We start from the raw sequence: 21,893 nt of genomic DNA on the forward strand, positions 1-21,893 counted from the left end.
GTAGGCTAGTTGAGAACAAGTTCTCATTTGCAACTGCGACCTGGCCAAGATAAAGCATAGCAGTGTGAACAGACAACACAGAGTTACACATGGAGTAAACAATTAGCAAGTCAATAACACAGTAGAAAAAAATGGGCAGTCTATATACAATGTGTGCAAAAGGCATGAGGAGGTAGGCGAATAATACAATTTTGCAGATTAACACTGGAGTGATAAATGATCAGATGGGCATGTACAGGTAGAGATATTGGTATTAGATTGGTATTAGAGATATTAAATCAAATGAAATCAGCCAGACCTCAGAAAACAAATTGTAGACCTCAACAAGTCTGGTTCATCCTTGGGAGCAATTTTCAAATGCCTGAAGGTACCACGTTCATCTGTACAAACAATAGTACGCAAGTATAAACACCATGCGACCACGCAGCCGTCATACTGCTCAGGAAGGAGAGGGGGTTTGTCTCCTAAAGATGAACATGCTTTGGTGCGAAAAGTGCAAATAAATCCCAGAACAACAGCAAAGGACCTTGTGAAGATGCTGGAGGAAACAGGTACAAAAGTATCTATATCCACAGTAAAATGAGTCCTATATCGACATAACCTGAAAGGCGGCTCAGCAAGGGAGAAGCCACTGCTCCAAAACTGCCATAAAAAATCCGGACTGCCGTTTGCAACTGCACATGGGGACAAAGATCATACTTTTTTGGAGAAATGTCCTCTGGTCTGATGAAACATAAATAGGACTGTTTGGTCATAATGACCATTGTTATGTTTGGAGGAAAAAGGAGGATGCTTGCAAGCCGAAGAACACCATCTTAACCGTGAAGCACGATATTGGCAGCATCATGTTGTGGGGGTGCTTTGCTGCAGGAGGGACTGGTGCACTTCACAAAATAGATGGCATCATGAGGAAACGAAAACTATGTGGATATATTGCAGCAACATCTCAAGACATCAGTTAAAGCTTGGTAGCAAATGGGTCTTCCAAATGGACAATGACCCCAAGCATACTTCCAAAGTTGTGGCAAAATGGCTTAAGGACAACAAAGTCAAGGTATTGGAGTGACCATCACAAAGCCCTGACCTCAATCCTGAAGAAAATATGTGGGCAGAACTGAAGAAGCGTGTGCGAGCAAGGAGGCCTACAAACCTGACTCAGTTACACTAGCTCTGTCAGGAGGAATGGGCCAAAATTCACTAAACTTATTGTGGGAAGCTTGTGGAAGGCTACCCAAAATGTTTGACCCAAGTTAAACAATTTAAAGGCAATGCTACCAAATACTAATTGAGTGTATGTAAACTTCTGATCCGCTGGAAATGTGATGAAAGAAATAAAAGCTGAAATAAATAATTCTTCCTACTATTATTCTGACATTTCACATTCTTAAAATAAAGTGGTGATCCTAACTTACCAGTGAATTTTTACTAGGATTAAAAGTCAGAAATTGTGAAAAACTTGAGTTTAAATGTATTTGTCTAAGTTGTATGTAAACTTCCGACTTCAACTGTATATTACAAAGGCACTACAGAGGGTTGTGCGTACGGCCCAGTACATCACGGGTCCAAGCTTCCTGCCATCCAGGACCTCAATAGCTTGCAATGTCAGAGGAATGCCCTTAAAATTGTCAAAGATAAGACTCCTGAACAGCTAATCAAATGGCTACCCAGATGATTTGCATTGCCCCCTCTTTTACGCTGCTCTTACTCCCTGTTTATTATCCATGCATAGTCACTTTAACTCTTCCTACATGTACATTACTGTTCAAAAGTTTGGGGTCAGTTAGAAATGTCCTTGTTTTTGATAGAAAAGCACATTTGTTTGTCCGTTAAAATAATATTAAAGCCAGAAGCTACCCAGAAGCTAGCCAGTTTACTGGCTAACGTTAGTATTCAGCTGACCACGGTTTGTGGTCATCAGCTATCCTTTAGCTCGAAAAGCTATTTTTCTCTCCATATCCCCGGATTTCAACACAAGCTCTGGACATTTACACCTGAATCTCGCAGCTAGCTGGCCCCTCCGTTGCGACGATACCTGAACGCCCATCTGCGGCCCGCTAATCGTTAGCTGTCTTATCGGCTGCTATCTGAATAGGTCTATCGGACAATTTTTCTTCGGTCACTATAACTATATCTATTTTTGATAGATTGATCCCTTCTACCACACGGAACCCCACTAATCTACCGGCGGAAAGGCACGAGGTGACTAAAAACAGACCTGCATCCTATGCTAGCTTTCTACCAATTGTAACGCTTTTCGTTGGTGGAAGAAGGAGTAGACCAAAGTGCAGCGTGGTACATGTTCATGATACCTTTAATAAACTGAACACTGAATGCAACCGAACAAGAGAATAAAGGAAAACCGAAACAGTCCTGTATGGTGAAAACACTGAAACGGAAAATAACCACCCACAAACAAGAGTGGGAAAACAGGCTACCTAAGTATGGTTCTCAATCAGAGACAATGATTGACAGCTGCCTCTGATTGTGAACCATACCAGGCCAAACACATAGAAATATAAACACAAGAACAAAACAGAATGCCCACCCCAACTCACGCCCTGACCAAACTAAAACAGAGACATAAAAAAGGAACTACGGTCAGGACGTGACACCGATGGCCTGGCTAGCTGTCTGAATCGCCGTTACCCCAACCAACCTCACTACTCACTGGACCCTTATGATCACTTGACTAAGCATGCCTCTCCTTAATGTCAATTTGCCTTGTCCATTGCTGTTCTGGTTAGTGTTTATTGGCTTATTTCACTGTCGAGCCCTGCTCATTATACCTTATCCAACCTTTCAGTTCCACCACCCACACATGCGATGACATCACCAGGTTTCAATTATGTTTCTAGAGACAATATCTCTCTCATCATCACTCAATATCTAGGTTTACCTCCACTGTATTCACATCCTACCATACCCTTGTCTGTACATTATACCTTGAAGCTATTTTATCGCCCCCATAAACCTTCTTTTACGCTCCGTTCCGGACGTTCTAGACAACCAATTCTTATTGCTTTTAGCCATACCCTTATTTTACTCCTCCTCTGTTCCTCTGGTGATGTAGAGGTGAATCCAGGCCCTGCAGTGCCTAGCGCCACTCCTATTCCCCAGGCACTCTCTTTTGATGACCTCTGTAACCGTAATAGCTTTGGTTTCATGCATGTTAACACGAGAAGCCTCCTCCGTATGTTTGTTCTATTCACAGCTTTAGCACACTCTGCCAACCCGGATGTTCTAGCTGTGTCTGAATCCTGGCTTAGGATTTAGACAATTTCAAAAATTCAGAAATTTCCATCCCTAACTACAACATTTTCAGACCAGATAGATCGGCCAAAGGGGGCGGTGTTGCAATCTACTGCAAAGATAGCCTGCAGAGTTATGTCCTACTATCCTTGTCTGTGCCCAAACAATTTTAACTTCTACTTTTAAAAATCCACCTCTCTAAAAACAAGTCTCTCACCTTTGCCGCCAGCTATTAACCAAATCAGTTAATGTACAGCTACAAACTAATTAAAAAGGCAGACTAACATAACGGAGCACAGAGATATATACACACAAAATCTTTCCCTGAGCTGTGCTCTGGACACCATATGTGAACTGATTGCCCCCCATCTATCTTCAGAATTGTGCTGCTAGGTGACCTAAACTGGAACATGCTTAAAACCCCAGCCATCCTACAATCTAAGCTTGATGCCCTCAATCTCACACAAATTATCAATGAACCTACCAGGTACCACCCCAAAGCCGTAAACACGGGCACCCTCATATGGTTGTCATCCTAACCAACTTGCCCTCTAAATACACCTCTGCTGTTTTCAACAAAGATCTCAGCGATCACTGCCTCATTGCCTGCATCCGTAATGGGTCAGCGGTCAAACAACCTCCACTCATCACTGTCAAAAGCTCCCTGAAACACTTCAGCGAGCAGGCCTTTATAATCGACCTGGCCGGGGTATCCTGGAAGGATATTGATCTCATCCCGTCAGTAGAGGATGGTTCTCTCCAGACCTGACTGCCCTTAACCAACACAAAAACATCCTATGGCATTCTGCATTAGCATCGAACAGCCCCCGTGATATGCAACTTTTCAGGGAAGCTAGAAACCAATATACACAGGCAGTTAGAAAAGCCAAGGCTAGCTTTTTCAAGCAGAAATTTGCTTCCTGCAACACAAACTCAAAAAGGTTATGGGACACTAAAGTCCATGGAGAATAAGAACACCTCCTCCCAGCTGCCCACTGCACTGAGGATAGGAAACACTGTCACCACCGATAAATCCACTATAATTGAGATTTTCAATAAGCATTTTTTGGTCAACAGCACTACACCCCCCACAGTAACTCGCCCAAGCCTTCCCCATTTCTCCTTCTCCCAAATCCAGTCAGCTGATGTTCTGAGAGAGCTGCAAAATCTGGACCCCTACAACTCAGACGGGCTAGACAATCTGGGCCCTTTCTTTCTAAAATGATCTGCCGAAATTGTTGCAATCCCTAGCCTGTTCAACCTCTCTTTCGTGTCGTCTGAGATTCCCAAAGATTGGAAAGCAGCTGCGGTCATCCCCCTCTTCAAAGGGGGGGACACTCTTGACCCAAACTGCTACAGACCTATATCTATTTTACCCTGCCTTTCTAAGGTCTTCGAAAGCCAAGTCAACAAACAGATTACCGACCATTTCGAATCCCACCATACCTTCTACGCTATGCAATCTGGTTCCAGAGCTGGTCATGGGTGCACCTCAGCCACGCTCAAGGTCCTAAACGATATCTTAACTGCCATTGATAAGATACAATACTGTGCAGCCATCTTCATTGACCTGGCCAGGGCTTTCGACTCTATCAATCACCATATCCTCATCGGCAAACTCGACAGCCTTGGTTTCTCAAATGATTGCCTCGCCTTCATCAACTACTTCTCTGATAGAGTTCAGTGTGTCAAATCGGAGGGCCTGTTGTCCAGGCCTCTGGCAGTCTCTATGGGGGTGCCACAGGGTTCAATTCTTAGACCGACTCTCTTCTCTGTATACATCAATGATGTCACTCTTGCTGTTGGTGAGTCTCTGATCCACCTCTACGCAGACGGCACTATTCTGTATACTTCTGGCCCTTCTTTGGACACTGTGTTAACAACCCTCCAGATGAGCTTCAATGCCATACAACTCTCCTTCCGTGGCCTCCAATTTCTCTTAAATACAAGTAAAACTAAATGCATGCTCTTCAACCGATCGCTGCCTGCACCTGCCCGCCTGTCCAACATCACTACTCTGGACGGTTCTGACTTAGAATATGTGGACAACTACAAATACCTAGGTGTCTGGTTAGACTGTAAACTCTCCTTCCAGACTCACATCAAACATCTCCAATCCAAAGTTAAATCTAGAATTGGCTTCCTATTTCGCAACAAAGCATCCTTCACTCATGCTGCCAAACATACCCTTGTAAAACTGACCATCCTACCGATCCTCGACTTCGGCGATGTCATTTACAACATAGCCTCCAATACCCTACTCAATAAATTGGATGCAGTCTATCACAGTGCCATCCGCTTTGTCACCAAAGCCATGTCACCATATACTACCCACCACTGCGACCTGTACGCTCTCGTTGGCTGGCCCTCGCTTCATACTCATCGCCAAACCCACTGGCTCCAGGTTATCTACAAGACCTTGCTTGGTAAAGTCCCCCCTTATCTCAGCTCGCTGGTCACCATAGCAGCACCCACCTGTAGCACGCGCTCCAGCAGGTACAGTATATCTCTCTGGTCACCCCCAAACCAATTCTTCCTTTGGCCGCCTCTCCTTCCAGTTCCCTGCTGCCAATGACTGGAAGGAACTACAAAAATCTCTGAAACTGGAAACACTTATCTCACTCACTAGCTTTAAGCACCAGCTGTCAGAGCAGCTCACAGATTACTGCACCTGTACATAGCCCATCTATAATTTAGCCAAAACAACTTCCTCTCCTCCTACTGTATTTATTTATTTATTTAGCTCCTTTGCACCCCATTATTGCTATCTCTACTTTGCACATTCTACCTCAAATGTACCATTCCAGTGTTTTACTTGCTATATTGAATTTACTTCGCCACTATGGCCTTTTTTTCCCTTTACCTCCCTTATCTCACCTCATTTGCTCACATTGTATATATACTTATTTTTCTACTATATTATTGATTGTATGTTTGTTTTACTCCCTGTGTAACTCTGTGTTGTTGTATGTGTCAAACTGCTTTGCTTTATCTTGGCCAGGTCGCAATTGTAAATGAGAACTTGTTCTCAACTTGTCTACCTGTTTAAATAAAGATGAAATAAATCAAAATAAATAAATCAGCATTTGTGGGTTTGATTTCAGGCTCAAAATGTCCAGCAACAGAACTTTCTTCTGAAACTCATCAGTCTATTCTTGTTCTGAGAAGTTATTCCATGCTATTCCATGCGAAAGATTGCCAAGAAACTGAAGATAATAATAAGATCTCCCTTCACTGAACAGCTCAAACTGTCTGTAATCAAAATATATAGAGGAGTGGAAGGCCCTGGTGCACAACTGAGCAAGAGGACAAGTACATTAGTGTCTAGTTTGAAAAACAGACTCCTCACAAGTCCTCAACTGGCAGCTTCATTAAATAGTACCCGCAAAACACCAATGTCAACGTCAACAGTGAAGAGGCGACTCCAGGATGCTGACCTAGGCAGAGTTGCAAAGAAAAATCCATACCTCAGACTGGCCAATAAAAAGAAAAGATTAAGATGGGCAAAATAACAGACACTGGACAGAGGAACTCTGCCTAGAAGGCCAGCATGCCAGAGTTGCCACTTCACTGAGTGTTTTAAGGGGACTATTCAATGAAGTTGCCAGTAGAGGGCTTGTGAAGCATCTGTTTCTCAAACTAGATGCTCTAATGTACTTGTCCTCTTGCTCAGTTGTGCACCGGGGCCTCCCATTCCTCTTTTTATTCTGGTTAGGGCCAGTTTGCGCTGTTCTGTGAAGGGAGTTGCTGATGCTCCAGATACTCGCTAGTCTGAAGAAGGCCAGTTTTATTGCTTCTTTAATCAGAACAACAGTTTTCAGCTATTCTAACATAATTGCAAAAGGGTTTTCTAATGATCAATCAGCCTTTTAAATTGATAAACTTGGATTAGCTAACACAACATGCCATTGGAACACAGGAGTGATGGTTGCTGATAATGGGCCTCTGTACGCCTATGTAGATATTCCATAAAGAAATCGGCTGTTTCCAGCTACAATAGTCAACATTAACAATTTCTACACTGTAACTCTGATCAATGTGATGTTATTTTAATGGACAAAAACTATGCTTTTCTTTCAAAAACAAGGACATTTCCAAGTGACCCAAAACTTTTGAACGGTAGTGTACATATTACCTCAAATACCTTGACTAACCAGTGCCACTGCACATTGACTCTGTACCGGTACCCCCATTTGTTACGATTTTCTTCTTCCTCCTCTGAGGAGGAGTAGGAGAGATCAGACCAATGCGCAGCGTGGTAAGTGTCCATGTTGATAATTTATTATCACGAGAACACTAAACAAAATAACAAAGGAGCATGAACGAAACAAAAACAGTCCTGTCTGGTGTAGACACAAAACAGAAAACAATCACCCACAACTCAAGGGTGAAAAACAGGCTGGTATGGTTCTCAATCAGGGACAACGATTGACAGCTGCCTCTCATTGAGAACCATACCAGGCCAAACACAAAAATACAAAATCATAGAAAAACTAACATAGACAACCCACCCAACTCACGCACTGACCATACTAAAACAAAGACATAACAAAATAACTACAGTCAGAACATGACACCATTATATAGCCTTGCTACTGTTATTTTACTGCTGCTCTTTAATTATTTGTTATTTTACATTTTTTACTGAGCCATTTTTTACTTGACACTTATTTTTCTTAGAACTGCATTGGTGGTTAAGGCATATAAGTCAGCATTTCACTGTAAGGTCTACTACACCTGTTGTATTCGGCACATGTGACAAATAACATTTGATTTGATTTGAAAACACACATTGAAAGCCAAAAGTTGTTGGTTTTGTGACAATTTACATTTTCTGTCTGTGTGTTTGTGCAGAAGCCGTACGCGTGTCAGATCCCTGGTTGTGTAAAGCGCTACACTGACCCAAGCTCCCTGCGCAAGCACATCAAATCCCATTCCTCCAAAGAGAGGCAGTTGAGGAAGAAGGTCAGTTTGGAGCTGCCTGGACTCTGCTCTTAACAGTTATACCTGATAATCAGCTCCATCACACTTTGCAGTCAAAGTGTGACTGCAGTCTCAATGTCTATTTAGACTCTTTAGACACACTCTCACTCTCTTTCACTGCCTCTTAGTTTCCCCTTTTACTGTACGTGATGGGGACACTTCTGTTGTATCACAAACACATTCACTCGTACAATACACTATGCCTACACATAATATTGTATACATCTTCTCAAGTTAGTTGATTTGCTTTGCTGCGTTGTAATACTCAGACTATTAAAGTTCCTGTTGATAAAAATCATCCTCATTAACTCTATCTTCGAGTTAAGGTTATGTAACCATAGATACTGTACAACCAGCCACAGGAGGTGAGTTGTTTCTATTTTTAAAAAAGTACAGTTTACAAATGCGCGCTCCCACATTCACAGCTTCTTTCATTAGCAAGTTACTTTATTCTCTGCTTGCATTTATGCTGATCTCTGTACATCTGTTTCTATGTGATTGGTCTTAAGCTGAGGTCATCTATTGACATGAGCCAAGAGGCATTAACGGACTGTCTAACCATCCAACCCCTGCTACCCAGCCTCTCTCCTCTGGACATGATTAACAGCAAGCTGGGCCAATCACCAATACCTTCCCTAGATCTCTACACAGGTAAGCATTTTTCACATGCATTGACGGTGCCTTTAGTACAGTAGTTCTGGAAAATATAGCCTTACTAGAATGTGAAGGCCATGGTTTCATACACTGTACATAAAGAAGTATGTGGACACCCCTTCAAATTAGTGTATTCGTCTTTTTCAGCCACACCCGTTGTTGATAGCTGTATAAAATTGAGCACACAGCCATGCAATCTCAATAGACAAACATTGGCAATAGAATGGCCTTACTGACGAGCTCAGTGACTTTCAACGTGGCACCATCATAGGATGCCATCTTTCAACAAGTCAGTTAGTCTAATTTCTGCCCTGCTAGAGCTGCCCCGGGTCAACTGGAAATGCTGTTTGTGAAGTGGAAAGTCTAGGTCAACAACTACTCAGCTGCAAAGTGGTAGGCCATCCAATCTCACAGAACAGAACCGTAGAGTGCTGAAGCGAGTAGCATGTATAAATCGTCTGTCCTCGGTTGCAACAATCACTACGAGTTCCAAAGAAGAACTGTTCGTTGGGAGCGTCATGAAATGGGTTTTCATGGCCAAGCAGCCGCACACAAGCCTAAGATCACCATGCACAATGCCAAGCGTCGAACTGAGGGGTGTAAAGCTCGCCCCCATTGAACTCTGGAGCAGTAGAAACACGTTCTCTGGAGTGACGCTTCACCATCTGGCAGTCCGGCGGACAAACCTGGATTTTGCGGATGTAACTGTAACGTTTGGTGAAGGAGGAATAATGGTCTGGGGCTATTTTTCAACAGTTTTGGGAAGGCCCTTCCCTGTTTCAGCATGACAATGCCCCCGTGCACAAAGTGAGGTCCATACAGAAATGTTTTGTTGAGATCAGTGTGAAAGAACTTGACTGGCCTGCATAGAGCCCTGACGTCAACCCCATCAAACACCTTTAGGATGAATTGGAAAGCCAACTGCGAGCCAGGCCTAATCACCCAACGTCAGTGTCCGACCTCACTAATGCTCTTGTGGCTGAATGGAAGCAAGTCCCCGCAGCAATGTTCAAACATCTAAAGCCTTCCCAGAACAGTAGATAGAGGCTGTTATAGCAGCAAAGGGGGGAACCAACTCCATATTAATGCCCATGATTTTGGAATGAGATGTTTGACGAGCACATACTTTTGACGAGGTGTCCACATACTTTTGGTCATGAAGTGTATGTTCTTATACTCCTTAGTTTGAGTCTGAGTTAGAGGCTTATGCAACGGGTGTGGCTGAAATAGCCGAATGCTGTGTGTAGCATTGTTCGGTGTATCCATATCTCTCCTTTGTTGTCTGTGTTTGATAGATCTGCTGACCAGTGGGCAGTCTAGCCACTGTGTGTCTCTATCCATCCCTTTCCCTCCAGCTGTTCCACAGGGCCAACCCTCCTCAAACAGCTCACACCTGCCTCTGCTGCGCCCCCAGCAGGACAGTTATAGGTATACAGCCACACAGCATAAAGACTGTTATTAGTCTTCTAGTCTTTTTATTTTTTTATTTAACCTTTATTTAACTCATCTATTTGAGTTCACCACATATGTTTTTTCAGCTATGAGGCAATTCTAGAGTTTGTTTATTGTCGTTGCCGGTTTTACATTTATATGGGGAGGGAACTTTTGCATTTAGGATAAACAATTATTATTCGTAAAATTGTGTTTTTCCTATGGTTAGATTATTAATTTTTATAGGCAGCTGTCACAACCTGGTCCATGCTAAACTTCCCTGACTTCTGTCACTTAGTATATGTTGCCGTTGTGGTTATGTGGAAATAATTTTCTAAGACATTTATGGTGAGACCATTTCCATTTTAAAACTATATGTGCCTAATATACTGTAATTCTGTTTTAAATGTAAAAAAGTGTAAGAGACAGTCTTGAACTAGAAAAGTGGATACCATTCATCATAGTCATATTTAGTCACATATTTATATCGCTGTAATGACGTATTCTCACCATAAATGCAATAATCAATTTATAATAAACCTGTGGATGCTGCTGAGGGGAGGACGGCTCATAATAACTGGAATGGAATTTAATGGATGGAACGGAGTGACTGGAATGGTATCAAACACATGAAAAACATATTTTTGATACCATTCCATTTACTCCATTCCAGACGTTGTTATGAGCCTTTCTCCCCCCCAACAGCCTCCACTGTAATAAACATATAGGAGAAGGAGTCATGCAAGGATGTCTATAATTGCATTCAATGTTCCTTCCTTGAGACTGAGCATTCAGTCATTTTTCCAGGTCTTGTGCAAAGTTTGAAGAACTTACATTTCATGTGTTTCACAGTTATGACAAGTGCTGGCTAATGAACGTTCTGAAGTCATTGCCTTAAGAACGGTCTTTCAGTCTCACTCCCAATGATTTATCAAATCAAATCGAATGTTATTGGTCACATACACATGTTTAGTTGATGTTATTGCGCGTGTAGCGAAATACTTGTGCTTCTGGCTCCAACAGTGCAGTAATATCAAACAAGTAGTATCTAATATATACACTAGATGACTGACAGGGGGTGCTGTTTTGAAGCCCTCGCAGCTGTATCTTGGCACCACCGCCGGTGTAAAAAAGATTTTGGAAGCTGTAGAAATGCATTTTTAATGTCAACATTTGTTTTTGCCATGTTTATTCTATTACAGACACCTTAATGCATACTTGTAAATGATATTATGTAAGATAAACATAAAGATAAAAACATATATATTAAGTTTTTTTTAACTTAGTATAATTTTTTGGAATGTTCTGTTACTGTCCTCACTACAACAACAAAATACTTAAATATATGTACTATATATACAAAAGTATGTGGACACCCTTTTTAATTTGTGGATTTGGCTATTTCAGCCACACCCGTTGCTGACAGGTGTGTAAAATTGAGCACAAAGTCATGCAATTTCCATAGACAAACATTGGCAGTAGAATGGCCTTACTGAAGAGCTCAGTGACTTTCAACGTGGCACCGTCATAGGATGCCACCTTTCCAACAAATCAGTTCGCAAAATGTCTGTCTTGCAAGAGCTGCCCTGGACAACTGTAAATGCTGTTATTGTGAAGTGAAAACCTCTATGAGCAACAACGGTTCAGCCGCAAAGTTGTAGGCCACACAAGCTCACAGAACAGGACTGCCTAGTGCTGAAGTGTGTAGAGTGTAAAAATCATCTCTCCTCGATTGCAACACTCACTACCGAGTTCCAAACTGCCTCTGAAAGCAACTTCAGCAAAGAACTGTTCATCAGGAGCTTCATGAAATGGGTTTCCATGGCCGAGCAGCCACACATAAGCCTAAGATTACCATGCACAATGCCAAGCGTCAGCTAGAGTGGTGTTTAGCTTGCCGCCATTGGAGTCTGGAGCAGTGGAAACATGTTCTCTGGAGTGATGAATCATGCTTCACCTGTCAGGACCCGGTTACGAACCCGGGTCTCCGGAGTGAGAAACAGTCACTTAACCAACTGAGCCACAAATAGTCGGCAGAACCCAGAAGATGAGGCAGACACAGCAGTACTTGAGACGGTGTATTTAATGAAGTAAAAAGTGAAGTTCTTCAGGAAAACATGTAACTCCACAACCTCAAAAGGAATCCTACAAGAACAAAGGTAATCCTCCAAGACAAAAAAGGTAAATCCACAAGGTGGAAGGTAAAGCACAAAAAGCCTCAAAAGATACTCAAAAAACAAACAAACAAGAACAAAAAAAAAACAGAATTCCACAAGAGAGTCCACCGGGATCAACAAGAGTTCTCAGAGTACTAGGGCTGGGTGCTAACATACAAACACAGAGCAAAGAACAGAGGAAAACAAAGGGTTTAAATACAATCAGGGGAAACGAGGCACAGGTGCAAATAATAATGGGGATCAAGGGAAAACAAAAGGTCAAAAGGCACAATGGGGGCATCTAGTGGCCAAATCCTGACATCACCATCTGGCAGTCTGATGGACGAATCTGGGTTTTGCGGATGCCAGGAGAATGCTACCTACCCCAATGCATAGTGCAAACTGTAAAGTTTGGTGGAGGAGGAATAATGGTCTGGGGGTGTTTTTCATGGTTTGGGCTAGGCCCCTTAGTTCCAGTGAAGGGAAATCTTAACGCTACAGCATACAACATTCTAAATTCTGTGCTTCCAAATTTGTGCCAACAGTTTGGGGAAGGCCCTTTCCTGTTTTAGCATGACAATGCCCCCGTGCACAAAGTGAGACCCATACAGAAAGGTTTGTCGGTGTTCGAAAAACTTGACTGGCCTGCACAGAGACCTGACCTCAACCCCATCAAACACCCTTGGGATAAATTGGAATGCCGACTGCAATTCAGACCTAATCGTCCAACATCAGTACCCAACCTCACTAATGCAATTGTGGCTGAATGGAAGCAAGTCCTCGCAGCAATGTTCCAACATCTAGTGGAAAGTCTTCCCAGAAGAGTGGAGGCTGTTTAGGCAGCAAAGGGGGGCTAACTCCATATTAATGCCCATGATTTTGGAATGATATGTTTGATAAGGAGGTGTTCACATACTTTTGGTCATGTAGTGTATAATTTTGTCTTTGAAAATTTTTATTTAAATACTGTAGAATTCTATTCATTCTACTGCTCCTTAAGGGGACTTCAAAGCCTCTCACTGACCAATACATAGCTTCAGTAATCGAGGCTTTATATACATCATTGCTCTTTCCCCTTACCGATTAACAGCGTTCTTGGTATTCTGCAGGGGACAATTATATCTTTATATAGTGACAGACCTTACCTAGTCCTGTTGAAATCTACAGTCCCTTCAACATACTCTATTGATGGCTCCTGGCAGATACATTTTTTCTCAGTGTGTCTAAGACATTGACGGGCAGATACAGTGGGGCAAAAAAAGTATTTAGTCAGCCACAATTGTGCAAGTTCTCCCACTTAAAAAGATGAGAGAGGCCTGTAATTTGAATGATAGGTACACTTCAACTATGACAGACTGCTCTGGCCCCCCAATGGTGGAACAAACTCCCTCACGACGCCAGGACAGCGGAGTCAATCACCACCTTCCGGAGACACCTGAAACCCCACCTCTTTAAGGAATACCTAGGATAGGATAAGTAATCCTTCTCACCCCCCTTTTAAGATTTAGATGCACTATTGTAAAGTGACTGTTCCACTGGATGTCATAAGGTGAATGCACCAATTTTTAAGTCGCTCTGGATAAGAGCGTCTGCTAAATGACTTAAATGTAAATGTAATGTAAACAAAATTAGAAATAAATTCCAGAAAATCACATTGTAGGATTTTTAATTAATATATTTGCAAATTATGGTGGAAAATAAGTATTTGGTCACCTACAAACAAGCAAGATGTCTGGCTCTCACAGAAATCACTTTAAGACGCTCCTCTGTCCTCCACTCGTTACCTGTATTAATGGCACCTGTTTGAACTTGTTATCAGTATAAAAGATACCTGTCCACAACCTCAAACAGTCACACTCCAAACTCCACTATGGCCAAGACCAAAGAGCTGTCAAAGGACACCAGAAACAAAATTGTAGACCTGCACCAGACTGGGAAGGCTGAATCTGCAATAGGTAAGCAGCTTGGTTTGAAGAAATCAACTGTGGGAGCAATTATTAGGAAATGGAAGACATACAAGACCACTGATAATCTCCCTCGATCTGGGGCTCCACGCAAGATCTCACCCCGTGGGGTCAAAGTGATCATAAGAACGGTGAGCAAAAATTCCAGAACCACACGGGGGGACCTAGTGAATGACCTGCAGAGAGCTGGGACCAAAGTAACAAAGCCTACCATCAGTAACACACTACGCCGCCAGGGACTCAAATCCTGCAGTGGCAGACGTGTCCCCCTGCTTAAGCCAATACATATCCAGGCCCGTCTGAAGTTTGCTAGAGAGCATTTGCATGATCCAGAAGAAGATTGGGAGAATGTCATATGGTCAGATGAAACCAAAATATAACTTTTTGGTAAAAACTCAACTCGTTGTGTTTGGAGGACAAAGAATGCTGAGTTGTATCCAAAGAACACCATACCTACTGTGAAGCATAGGGGTGGAAACATCATGCTTTGGGGCTGTTTTTCTGCAAAGGGACCAGGACGACTGATCCGTATAAAGGAAAGAATGAATGGGGCCATGTATCGTGAGATTTTGAGTGAAAACCTCCTTCCATCAGCAAGGGCATTGAAGATGAAACGTGGCTGGGTCTTTCAGCATGACAATGATCCCAAACACACCGCCCGGGCAACGAAGGAGTGGCTTCGTAAGAAGCATTTCAAGGTCATGGAGTGGCCTAGCCAGTCTCCAGATCTCAACCCCATAGAAAATCTTTGGAGGGAGTTGAAAGTCCGTGTTGCCCAGCAACAGCCCCAAAACATCACTGCTCTAGAGGAGATCTGCATGGAGTAATGGGCCAAAACACCAGCAACAGTGTGTGAAAACCTTTTGAAGACGTTTGACCTCTGTCATTGCCAACAAAGGGTATATAACAAAGTATTGAGATAAACTTTTGTTATTGACCAAATACTTATTTTACACCATAATTTGCAAATAAATTCATTAAAAATCCTACAATGTGATTTTCTGGATTTTTTCTTCTCATTTTGTCTGTCATAGTTGAAGTGTACCTATGATGAAAATATACAGGCCTCTCTCATCTTTTTAAGTGGGAGAACTTGCACAATTGGTGGCTGACTAAATACTTTTTTACCCCACTGTATGTGTTTTAATGGCATCACTGATTGCATAATGTCCGACTCTCTGACAATGTGTCAGACAATGGTGAATAGATGGTTATATTTCTCATCCATCCCGTTAATGTGGTTTGGTTTTTTAAACGTGTTCACATCTACTTTCTGTGAAGAGAACCTGCAGGCCCAGTTGCATCTGTTGGGCAAGCGACTTGCTATTTTCTATTCATTTTGAGTTCCCATTGGCACAGTCCCTGTAGCCATGACTGATTCAAATGCCTCTCCCCTTTTCTCTATTTTTTTCTCATCTGCAACAAATAAGTACTTAAACATTGGTTGTTATGGCTTTATGGCAGTAGCCTCATAGTTAGAATAATCTGATTAAAATAAAGCACAATTTTCTCCCATTGTGAAAGACTCCAATAGGCTTTTTGTGGCACGCTGCGTCTGAGCTGTGAAGAGAGTTGTTGAGAAGAGGTTTTACAGATTGGGAATGGCCAGCAACACTGTTGCTTGTTCAGCTCACAAAAAAACATAACTTCGTCCATGCACTTCAAAGGCGGGGAGAAGGAGGGTTTTCTGTCGTTTTGGGCAGCCAGATGCTCATGGCTTCTCACTGACACTGATTGTCCTGGTAGCAGCGGTAGGCCGCAGCATTCACCACAGGATTCTAGGTACACAATCAGCCATTGAAAGCGTTGGTCATTGGTCTCAAGGGCCTGCATTAGTGGAAGCTATAGGCACCAACTTGAGTGGCTCAGGAATTCAATAAGTGAATCATAAAATCTGAAAAATACCATTCAGAGGCTGTGGGAAGAGAATTGCTGTTATTACCTTTCTAGATGTTAAATCGATTGTAAAATCCCTGTTGACATTTTCTTCACTGCCTTTATGTGATTTCGTTATTCACTCATTCAACCTGTTCATCGTTATTCCCTTAATCAATTGCATTGTAAACACCTCAATTATTTTAATTACACTGGTGCCAGTAAAAAAATGAAAAAGGTTTACAGCTACACAATAAAAGCATTCAACCAACTCATTGTTTTGCCTTCTGAAGCATTTTCTTATCTCTTACTTTCTGATGCTTAGTTTGGGGATAATTTTTTTTTCCAGTCTGGGCAACAACAAAAAAACAAACAGGTCATTAAGATTTCTCTCACATTCTGTCTGCTAAATAAGAAACTTCTATCTGTGCTTAGTTCAAATTGGTTATTCAAAGTCGGGGAAGTGTGCTATGTTACTATGCCTCAGTTACGAAGTAGCTGTCAGTAGTTTGAGGCAGAGTGGAGTTCACGGCATCATGATATTGTGTGTCTTTTGACCAAAAGAGCTTTCAATGGTTTGAGGCAGAGAGTAGGATTAACAGCATCATGATATTGTGCAGTCGGTATGCAGATTAAATTATAGTGAGCTCCAAAAGTATTGGGACAGTGACACACTAAAATAATTGGTTGGATGCATTTGCTGTTTCTTTTGGTTGTGTTTCATATTATTTTGTGCCCAATATAAATTAATGGTAAATAATGTATGGTGTCATTTTGGAGTAACTTTTGTTGTAAATAAGAACATAATATTTTTCTAAACACTTCTACATTAATGTGGATGTTGCCATGATTACCGGGACTATGATATTTGTATGTCTAAATTTCTCACTCATCATTATTCACGATTCATTCAAGATTATCTGTAGGCTAATCATGGAAACATCAACATTAATGTAGAAGTGTTTAGAAACATGTTATATTCTTATTTACAACAAAAGTTACTCCAAAATGACACCATACAATATTTACCATTAATTTATATTGGGAACAAAATAATCTGAAACACAACCAAAACAAATAGAAGATGCATCCAACCAATTATTTTAGTCACAAGCTTGATGTTGTCATTGCATTCTATGAATATGGGACCAAATGCTTAACGTGTTACTTTAATAAACACAAGTGAATTTGTCCCAATGCTTTTGGTCCAATAAAAAGGGGGGACCATGTACCAAAAGTGCTTTAATTTCTAAACAGTTCTCCCAATATGGATGAAAATACCTTCAAATTAAAGCTGGCAGTCTGCACTTTAACCTCATAGTCATTGTATTGTTTCCAATTCAAAGTGCTGGAGTACAGAGCCAAAACAACAACAAATGCGTGACTGTCCCAATACTTTTGTAGCTCACTGTATGTCTCATTTTAACAGCCTAATATTCACTCATATATTTGAAACATTTCAGGTTTGTTGATAGGTCCACCCACCAACTCAACCCCGGGTCCCACCAACACCAACTGCCTGGCCCCTCCAGTTCTCACACTCACCATCCTACTGTCTTATCCCCAAAGACCAGCACACCCCTGAATCATCCCAGTCACACTCCTGTAGTAAACACAGACCAACACCCAGGTAAATGACACCTACTAACTACAGGTACCTCATAAGTTCGCTGCATCTATTACGTGTTAATGTGCTGAGTTAGCGATATCCTTCATTGGAATGTCAAAAGTGATATTCGATAATGCATCACAGAGATCTTCATAGAATTACACCTGCACCTACAAAGGGACTTCGCTTATTGACTGTGGAAAAAGGGGAAAGGGGGAAAGAAAACAATGGTACAATTCCTCTGGGAAACGTATACTCCGCAATGAGAGTTATTGTTTGTTTTATTATGAAAAAGTCTTATTAAAGAATTGTGTGGGTGGTTTGACATTCTGTAGGTTGATCTTGGCTTATTTCTATCAGTTGTGCAGCTGGTGGCTGATGTTCTTCTACGTAGGAAAGAAGAAGCAGCTTCACTCTCAATCATAGCTTAAAATAGATATCACTTTTTTCCTACTGGACAGCAGTACTTAATGTTGACGAGGTGTTCACACAAGCACGCTGTGCACCATTTCTGTTGTTTTTATATATCAGATGAATAATAGTTCTTCAATAAGATACCATAGTGATTGTAATGGTTCATAGAAATTCAACTAACTGTTATTACTTTTATCTATACCGTATTTAGAGAAAGATATGAACTCTGGTTTTAATATGTATGTCTATGTATGTATGTTCCCACTGGGCACACACTTGTTGAATCAGCATTGTTTCCATGTCATTTAAATAAAGTGTTGTTGAACCAACGTGGAAAAGACGTTGAATTGACAGCTGTGCCCAGTGGGTTGCCTGTTTGTATATAATGTTTTCATGTTTATTGTTCACCTGCCCGGGGATGTAGATGATGTAAATTAGCTGTTAGCTCTGGTGTAACGCATCACTTCTCACTTCTGAGACTTTTATGTTTTGTTGTAAATTGTCCCTGTTCAAATCAAATGTATAAATTAAATTAAAATAACGCCAAGTTGCTTCTGAAGAAATAAAAATGAATGAAGATGAAAATAGGGAAACATCAGCGAATGAAAACAGATACTCCAGTCTCCCCCTTCATCTATTCAGAAATTAAAATAACAAGAAGTACCTGTTCTTTTTTCCTCAGGTTTTAGTGGTCAGATCCAGATGGTGTACTCTCCATTATACAATAATGGTACACATAAATCCACCAAGCAGACAAACTCCTGTCACCTGATGGAGATCCCAGAGTTTGATGATAGCCTTTCTCCAACATTCACAACTCAGAACAGACTAGACATCTCCCAAAGAGCTCTGTCTGGGCTCACAGGTAATAAAGTGACACAAAGGACAATACAGTACATTACGGATCAACATGCATTAATTTGCATCTATCTTATAATAATGACTCTGTGTGTTATTGTTGCATCCACAGTATATGCCCTGCAGGGTGCATCACAGGATCTGCTTGTTAACCCAGTGCCAGTGATGTCAGAGGACGCTTATTTACATGTCAGTGCAGTGGACCGTTGCCCTAGCCAGCTCTCCTGTATCTACACTGAGGGGTGACGTCAGCAAATCTACCTCTTTTATAAAACAGATACTCTGTAATACAACTCGTACAACAACTATATTGTTCTTCAGCTACATGTTCCTTGACATTGACCTGAGTGTGATGCCCATCTTGGGTGAGAACTGTAGACAAGAGGGGACATTTAGTAGCTTTAATTAAATAGGCAAAATGAACATGTCCACATCACTTATTAACTGATATTAGTCAATGAACATTGTTTTCATCATGGCAAGTCATGATAATTCTGACACCTTTAGATGTTGTCTTCACTCAAGTAAGTATCATCAGATCTCAGAGTCTAAGCCCACGATGAAAGTGCCTCCTAAAGATTGTATACTGAAAACAAATCGCAGTTCTGTGGATGCCAATGATATTGAGATTTGGAGGATGTTTTTATGTTTACATTATTTGAATGCATTTGTACAGTTATATCAAACTATTGTCCCCCCTTTATGGATTTACACAATGTAAATACCATAAGAAGCACATTGAAGGCATATGTGTGTTCTTTTTCAAATGGGTGTTGTTCTTCGTAGCATATGTATTCATATCATGAAACAGAATGTCCTACGATAAATCAAATATATTTTTGTGCGAATATGTTGAGGAATCTGACTTGAATTGGTTTTTTTTTTTTATAAAAAAATGTATGATGAAGCCTAGAGAATATTTGAGTTTTTTGTAAGAAGGCATGTCTATCTACTGTTATACATAAATGTGTAAGGTAAAAAGAAAGCTTGTCATTTATTACATTTAGTTGCATTGGTAGATGATGAAACCCTGACATATTTAATTTGGTCCTAAACAATAGAAATGGTTAATTAATGACAAAGTAATTTATATTACAGAAGTAACCCCAGTAAAAAATCAAAAACCTCTAAAAAAAGGCCCTTTATTGGTTGGATGGAATAAAGCAATTATGTATTGAAAGGCATTGAGGGACCACTATTTAGACAGAAACTATAAAATGTCCCTCAATAACAGACATTTGTCTAATAGTCTAATCATATAATGAGATGATGTATATCACTAAAACACAATCTTTTTTATACATGATCTGTCTGTATCTTTCAAGCTTAGATTGTCTTAAAAATCACAGATGTGTGTGTGTGCAACAATGAGAGTGGGAGTTGCCTCCTTTCTTTGTTATCTCAACCACTCTTTTACCACCCAGTGGTGCACGGTTGTCCCGCTTTGGGAAAACAACTTGATTCAATGAACTAATGCGATTATTAATACTGTTTTCCATGTTGTAATGTGCGCATAATGAACTATTCTATGACAATACTTTTATCCGCAACTTTCATACATTAGATTAAATTACACATGAACAGTACACCCCTATCCACCTCAATGTTTCCAGACGTCCCACGCTCTACAGCAGAGCAGATGAGTAAATTGATGATTCCATATATTTATGATAACATCCTCCTTAATTAATTGCAATATCGCTTATAATACTAAAGCTGGTTTTCTTGTATCATATTTTTATTTTCTGAGCAGCACACCCACCCATCCAACACGCCATCATTGTAGCTCCTCCTACAGAATACTCAGGTTAGGTTGCGCCCGGTGAGTTTTATAGCAACTGTTGCCCTGTGAGGCAGCGCCATAGTCACCGTAGTCCTGGCGACTGTAACCCACCAACAACAACAACCTCTCGTTCCATCATTACCACCACACCATCCTCATCCTCATCAACCAGTCCTCAGCCCAGGTTTGATTATACTTACTATTTATACCAGCATGTGTTTTCTCTAATTCACGCCAAATGGTTATACTTTATAAAATGTCTACCGTGCTATTTTTGTCATAAGCAAATTCATATCTGCTCTCCTTTATTATGGTTAGCTAGCTGAGATAACGTTAATGTTGTTTCCTTCCAGGTAACGCTAGAAAGCAATGTGCTTATTTGCGAAAGTAGCTAAACTAGCAAGCTAATAAACAACGTTTATACGCAAAATAAATGTTTTATGTTGCTAGCTTGCTAACGTTAGATATACTATCCGAGTTTGCTGTGGCTCATCGGCCGTGCAATGACAGCTAACGCCAGCTAGCTTGTTTTGGCTAACGCTAGTTAGCAACTAGCTAGATACAGTCAGAGCAGGTGTCTGATTTGTGTGTTTCAATGACCATCGCCAACTTCCTGGTATGATGGCTGTCAAGATACCGCACATTTTCAGTAATATTATACGAAATATGGGTAGTTACTTGCTTTGGCATTTTAAATCAATTCGAGCTACCATGTTCATTCAGTAATTATTGCTAATTGAGGTTAGCAGTAGCTTTTCCCTTTTGTCTTTGCTTGCTAGCATACACTTGGTTAACCAGCTTGCTTCCTTTGTAGCTAGCGTTGCGGAGCAGGTGCCACAAAGGCTTCGATAGCTAACCCTGTGTTAAGCGAGAGCGGCTAGCCAAGTTAGCTAGCTAACTACTTTAGCTAAACCTTT

General features: G+C 41.1%; 2 protein-coding genes across 5 annotated transcripts in view; both read left to right on the plus strand.

The window, feature by feature from the left end:
• The window catches only part of LOC118377591 (zinc finger protein GLIS3-like), a 39,374-nt gene extending 19,273 nt beyond the window's left edge, over window positions 1-20,101 (plus strand). For 2 of the 3 annotated variants that reach the window (XM_035764526.2, XM_035764527.2), the window contains 6 exons: window positions 8,104-8,214; window positions 8,742-8,883; window positions 10,182-10,314; window positions 17,776-17,942; window positions 19,018-19,200; window positions 19,306-20,101. In XM_035764526.2, coding sequence (XP_035620419.1) covers window positions 8,104-8,214; window positions 8,742-8,883; window positions 10,182-10,314; window positions 17,776-17,942; window positions 19,018-19,200; window positions 19,306-19,439 — 870 coding nt within the window. In that variant the 3' untranslated portion in view covers window positions 19,440-20,101. Of the gene's footprint in view, window positions 1-8,103; window positions 8,215-8,741; window positions 8,884-10,181; window positions 10,315-17,775; window positions 17,943-19,017; window positions 19,201-19,305 lie in introns of those variants that run through there. The other variant, XM_035764528.2, reaches the window with a different exon arrangement.
• Window positions 20,102-21,010: 909 nt separating this feature from the next.
• LOC118391597 (transcription factor RFX3-like) overlaps window positions 21,011-21,893 on the plus strand; it is a 40,169-nt gene continuing 39,286 nt past the window's right edge. For both annotated transcript variants that reach the window (XM_052458146.1, XM_052458147.1), the window contains exon 1: window positions 21,011-21,160. The gene's annotated coding sequence lies outside the window, so the exon portion shown is untranslated. The remainder of the gene's footprint in view (window positions 21,161-21,893) is intronic.

The sequence above is a fragment of the Oncorhynchus keta genome, chromosome 12 (genome assembly GCF_023373465.1).
Source record: "Oncorhynchus keta strain PuntledgeMale-10-30-2019 chromosome 12, Oket_V2, whole genome shotgun sequence".
Taxonomy (NCBI): domain Eukaryota; kingdom Metazoa; phylum Chordata; class Actinopteri; order Salmoniformes; family Salmonidae; genus Oncorhynchus; species Oncorhynchus keta.